Below are 5,525 nucleotides of genomic sequence, written 5' to 3' on the forward strand. Positions count from 1 at the left end.
CTCATTCAGAGCCTCGTTAAGCTAATTAGATACAATGTGGGTAGACAGAATGACATCCTGTGGCTCCTTCAGAAGAAACAGAAGGGAAATAGAGGGGAAGAGAAAAATGCCAATAGAACCTGGATGCATAGGACTGGAGAGGAGCAACCCCCTCCAAGAAAGACTAAATATAGGCTAATGTTTATTTCTCTTCAAGATAAGGCCTCACTGTGTAGCCCAGGTTGGACCTGGAATTCATTGTATAGCCCAGGCTGGCCTGTACCACTGGTTATTACAGATGTGTGCCGACTGGGTTTCACTGAGCTCTCAAATATCACGACTGTGGTGGAACTTCGAAGACACAGTCCTGGTGTATTATAAACGCTGTCACAAGTAGAGATGTCCAAAGAAAGCCTCAGTCTGGGAGGAACTAGGCAGCCATTTACAAAAACAAGAACGAAAGGAAAAGAAAGAAAAAAGCATTTAACTACAGAACATCACTCTATAGGAAGAAGAAGAATGGGGTGATGGTCCGTGGCAAGTGCTAGGTTACAAATGAGTGTCTATACTGTAGGCGTTTACATTTACAAATGTACCAGGGGCTCTGGAGAAAGGATCGCACTAGACCAGAGTCTCCATTCTAGTTGCTTAGAGATTCTCCCAGCCCACCTTTGCTGCTTCCCCTGGGAGGCTCCTCCCGCTTCACACGCGGCAAGGCTTACCAAGTCACATCCTAAAACCCTACTCCCAACTGTGCATTCGTCTCCGGCTCCTCCAACTCCTGCCTGATGTGTGATTCTCCATTCCCTGAGAGGTATTTCACCTCAAAACCCACGAAGCCAAGCAGATTTCGTATCCTCCCCCGCCCCCGCCCCACGTCACCTGCCCCAACCACATCTACAGCATCCGAGAGAATCGATGAACTAATCCATGGGAGGAAAATGCAGCTACTGTATATACTTTTTTAAAAATCAATGCTCGATTAAAATCGGATTTTTACGGAATTGCATGACGATGTCTCTGGCTGCTGGGCTGTGCCTTCTTCCTCCTGGGTTCTCAGTAGACTCCACCCTGCTGGTGCAGGGGCAGCTGGGTCTCTGCTGCCCCCTTGTCATAGCAGCGGTTTATCTTGGAGGCTAGGGGAACCTTCTGGTACTCCTGGAAGATGGGATCTTTCCCTAGGGTCATCTGCTCTAACTTTTGTTCTTTCTTCTTGATGGCTTCCTTGATGCCCTCAATGTGACACTTCTCCTCCTTCTCCGCTTTCAGCTTCAAGATATGACGGTTCCTCTCCCGCAGGATGTTCAGCTCCTGCAGGTGCTGCGCCCTGTCCTTGGAGGTCTTGTGCGCATGACTCCTGGCCTGCCCCATCTTCTCTTCAGCCAGCTCTGCCAGCACCCGCTTGCTCTCTTGGAGCAACTCCTCCGCCTCCTCCTCTCGCCATTTCACTCTCTGGAACTGCTCTGCCTCAGTCTGGGCCTTCCCCTGCTGCCCTCTGTGCCGCTCCTTAACCAGACCCTCTTGCATGTTCTGAGAGCTCTGGAAACTCTGCTCCAGAGACAGCTTCCTGAGGAGCTCCTCCGCCTTGGCCTGGCAGTCCATGAGAACCTTGCGGGCCTGGACGTTAACAACCGTACTCAGGTTGCTCCCCTGGACCTTCTTCGGGCTCTCCATCGCATGCTGTTCCCTCTTGTGACCTGCTGTCTCCAGCCTCTTCTGCAGCTGCAGCCTGTTCAGGTCCCGCACACTCTGCAGCACCCTCTCCTGCTCCCGCAGACTCTGCGCTTGACAGTGTTTGAGGTGCTCGGCCTGCACTTGCACCCTATCCATCTTGTCTAGGCCTTGGTTCTCTGGCTTGTCAGGTTGCATCGTCCACCCACTCTGGTTCTCCGGCTGAACCGTGCTCTTTGCCTGGCGGTCCCGCCGCTGTCCCTGCTGCTCGTGGCCCTGGCGAGGCTGCTCATGGCTATGGCCCCTCCGAGGCTTGTGCTGTTCCCTCTGTCCTTGCCACTGCTCCTGGCTCTGCAGCAGCAACAGCCTACGCTCTCTCTCCAGGGTCAGGTGGACTTTCTGGTCTGAGCGCTTCAGCTCTTCCCAGGCGACTGCAGCCTGTTGCTGCAGCTCTCGCATCCTCTGAGCCTTCTTGAGCCTGCTCAGCACCAGGGCCAAGATCTTCTGGTCCCTGAAAGATATCACCGCCTCGTCCAACTTGCTCTTGAGGACCCGAGCATGCTGGCTACTCTTCTCTTTGCAGGAGGCAGAGGGCGGGTAATACTTAGTCCGATCGCGGTTTTTCCTATTCTGGGTGCACACACAAGTGGATTGCCTCCAGAGCTCTAGGGAGTGCACAGAGGACTTGTCTGTGAGATCCAAGGCAGGGGACCCGGGGCCTACATGTCTGCACACCGGTACTGCCCACCGGTCTCCATTGTGTGTCTTTTCTACAAGCAAAGCCCCAGCACTCGGGGGGCTGAAAGCTTCCCCCGGGTACTGCGGGGACGAAACTCCCGGGGCTGCAGGGTGTCGTGGGCTGGGCTGATCCGGTGGCTGCTGCTGCCGCTTCTGCTGCCAAGTTCTGCTGGACTTGGTCGGTGCCTCCCCCATCCCGCAGGCTTCTTCCAGGCGGAGGTTCCCAGACCTGTGCTTCCTGGCTCGGTCCGAGGGTCTGCGAGCCACATGTGTCAGGCTGTGGCTTTCTCGTGGCGAGGCAATATACCCACGCCGACGGGACCGCCCGGCGGGCGAACACTTCGGGTGCACCCAGGGCACCTCGGTCTCGATCTCAGCTCCGGCAGTCTGGGCCCAGGAGTTCCGAGACAGCTCATGCCAGCCTAGCTGGTCCGCGAACTCCTGCTCTCCAGCTGCCAAGGGTTCCCCGAGCTCCCCATAGGGCTTTGGGGAGAAGAGATGGAAACCGGCCATGCTCCCTTCCTGGCTGGCCCAGAGTCTACAGGAAGGTCAGCGGACCTTCAGGGGGCCACTGTGGACACCCAGCCCACGCTCAAATCCTGCGATCCACGTGGCCTGTGACGCTTCTGCCACTTCATAATGCATCCTGGTGCCACATGGTCTTTAAAGGCCTCAGTGTACCCGGGCTTTGACGAGCTGGTTGGACGTCTTGGAAACAAGGGTGGTATTTAGAAACGAGAATCTTGACAGCAACGGTGTTTCAGGTCCCTGAATTAGTGGATTGTGGGAGCCCCCGGGCCGGGCCGAGGGCGCCAGTTTAAAAATAGAAAGTAGTGGGAGGGAGGGGCAAAGTGTAGTGTCCAGGAAGGAGGATCTTGCTAGTCCTTTGGAGTCACATCTCTTTTTATTTTTATGTTTGTTCTAGTGTGTGTATGTATGTATGGACGAATACATACGCCATGATCGGCGTATGAGCAGCTCAGGACAAGTTGTAGGAGTTGACTGATTCTTTACACCATGTGAGTCCCAGGGGTCAAACTCAGGCTTTGAGACAAGTGCTTTTAACAGGCTAAGATCTCACCAACCTCACTGATCCTCATCTGTGCATGCAAGGTGTGGAAAGGAAGCAGCCCTTGAACCACACTGGTCTGGGCTTAGCGAACCCTAAGGATGCTTTCACATTTACCTTTGTGAACTTTAGAACTGCAACAGGCAATTCTGATTTTCCTCTAATGTGTGAATTACAGCTTTGCTTTTTTATCTAAATATGACTCTTGCCTGCTTTGTTTTCAAATAGCCCCTAGAAGATTTCATTTATTTGTCGTTTGTCTTCCCCCCCACCTCACCCCCCATCACTTTTATGAGATTCGTTCCCCTTTGCCAAGGGGCCAGTGACTCTGGATCTTCTGTGTTCAGCCAAGTGAAGTTGGGCCAGCACAGCACACCTGCTTCTCCATATCCCAGTATGACTCCTTGGAAGGCCCGGGCTTGCAAGTCAAGCCAGGGTTCCCAGGAGCACATGAAAGAGATATTTTGTGAATGCTAAGCTGCCAATCATCCCCTCGATGCTGAGAACAATCAGTCTCCTTTTTATCTGGCAGTGAAATCTTCAACGGACTGCATTGTGTGTCTCAGAATGTGGCCTTTTGCCAAATGAAGGCTTGAGCCCTCTTTCCAAGTTTGTTGGGAGATTGAAAGCTACTGTAAAATGTGGTCTGACCCCACAATGCAACTGAACCCGTGGGTTCTGTGTGCTAATGGTTCCTGTGGAAACTCTCTCTCTCTCTCTCTCTCTCTCTCTCTCTCTCTCTCTCTGTCTCTCTCTCTGTCTCTCTGCATAGGTGAGTCAAAGTGGAGAAATTAGGAAGTCACATATGGTACGATTGTTCAAACTGATGTGTGCTTAAATATAAAATACACATGGGGGCTGGAGAGGTGGCTCAGCAGTTAAGAGCACTGATGCTCTTGCAGAGGACCTGAGTTTTGTTCTTAGCACCCATGGCAGGTGGCTCCCAGGTATTGACGTCCCCTGTCCCCTTCTGGCCTCCACTGACACACACTCAGTATATACACATAAACAGAAATAGATCTTGTGAAATGAAATCCAACCAAAGAAAAACAAAGCACACACTGGATTCTAAAAACGAAACAGGAAGAATAAGGAAATCTACCAATGCTTCTTATTTTACCCTGGTTACATTTTGAAATCATATTTTAAGCCCCTCAGACTAAATGCAATATATTATCAAAATAAATGTTATGCCTCTTATACTTGTTCTGATATGAATTCTGGGAGATTTAAATTTACATATATGGAGATGTAATATACATTATGGTATGATTATTTGTGTGAAAGATTTTTTTCAAAGTTTATTTTAACTGACATATAAAAATTACAAATTCATGGGGTGCTGTGTAATATTTTGATATATTCCTGCACCGTGGGATGTTTAGATCAGAATAAACGAAGCTGTCGCCTCAAACATTTTTCACTCCTCTGCTGTGGAACTTGTGAAATCCCTTTGTCCCCCTGTCTGACATGTGCTGTATACAGCTGTTATCTATGGTCACCTCCTGTGCATGGCTCTGGAGATCCTGTGGTCACGTGACTGTTACTTAGCACCCATTGATCAACCTTTCTCCATCCTGATCCGTTTCCATCGCTCTAAGAAATGAAAACAGTCCAGGCTGTAAATAAAGGCTTTCAGCACACTGGTAATTTTTATTTTATATAAATTTATTAGTCACACACACACACACACACACACACACACACACACACACACACACACACACGAAGGTCAGAGAACAAGATGGGATTGGTCCTCAGGTGCCTTCCACCTTTCACATGAGACAGGGTCTCTCCCTGGCTTGAAATTTGTCCAGCTACGCTAGACTAGGCTAGGCTCTCTCCAAGCTCCCAGATCTACCTGTCTCTAGCTTTCATCTTTCCACTACTGGAATAACAAACACCACCCCTCCCTCCTACAAGGCAAGTGCTTTACTGACCAAGCCATCTTTCTTGAGGTCACCCTTTCTAGGAGGATACTATTTAGGTTGGAAGGGGTTTTGTTGTTGTTATTGTTTTGTTAATTCCTGGATGGTACAACAAACTATAATTTTTGAAATTCAGCTTT

The 5,525-nt window shown here is 50.3% G+C and overlaps 1 protein-coding gene across 1 annotated transcript; it reads right to left on the minus strand.

The window, feature by feature from the left end:
- Nucleotides 1–910: 910 nt before the first annotated feature.
- On the minus strand, nucleotides 911–2,923 carry Ccdc185 (coiled-coil domain containing 185). Its single transcript, NM_001170428.1, has one exon. The coding sequence runs from the start codon at nucleotides 2,899–2,901 to the stop codon at nucleotides 1,036–1,038; it is 1,866 nt and encodes a 621-aa protein (NP_001163899.1). The 5' UTR covers nucleotides 2,902–2,923; the 3' UTR covers nucleotides 911–1,035.
- Between the last annotated feature and the right edge of the window lie 2,602 nt (nucleotides 2,924–5,525).

The sequence above is a fragment of the Rattus norvegicus genome, chromosome 13 (assembly GCF_036323735.1).
Source record: "Rattus norvegicus strain BN/NHsdMcwi chromosome 13, GRCr8, whole genome shotgun sequence".
Taxonomy (NCBI): Eukaryota; Metazoa; Chordata; class Mammalia; order Rodentia; family Muridae; genus Rattus; species Rattus norvegicus.

Bases quoted from the DNA above. Each gene is read 5' to 3' on its own strand.
- Ccdc185 (NM_001170428.1), bottom strand. From the start codon at position 2,901: ATGGCCGGTTTCCATCTCTTCTCCCCAAAGCCCTATGGGGAGCTCGGG.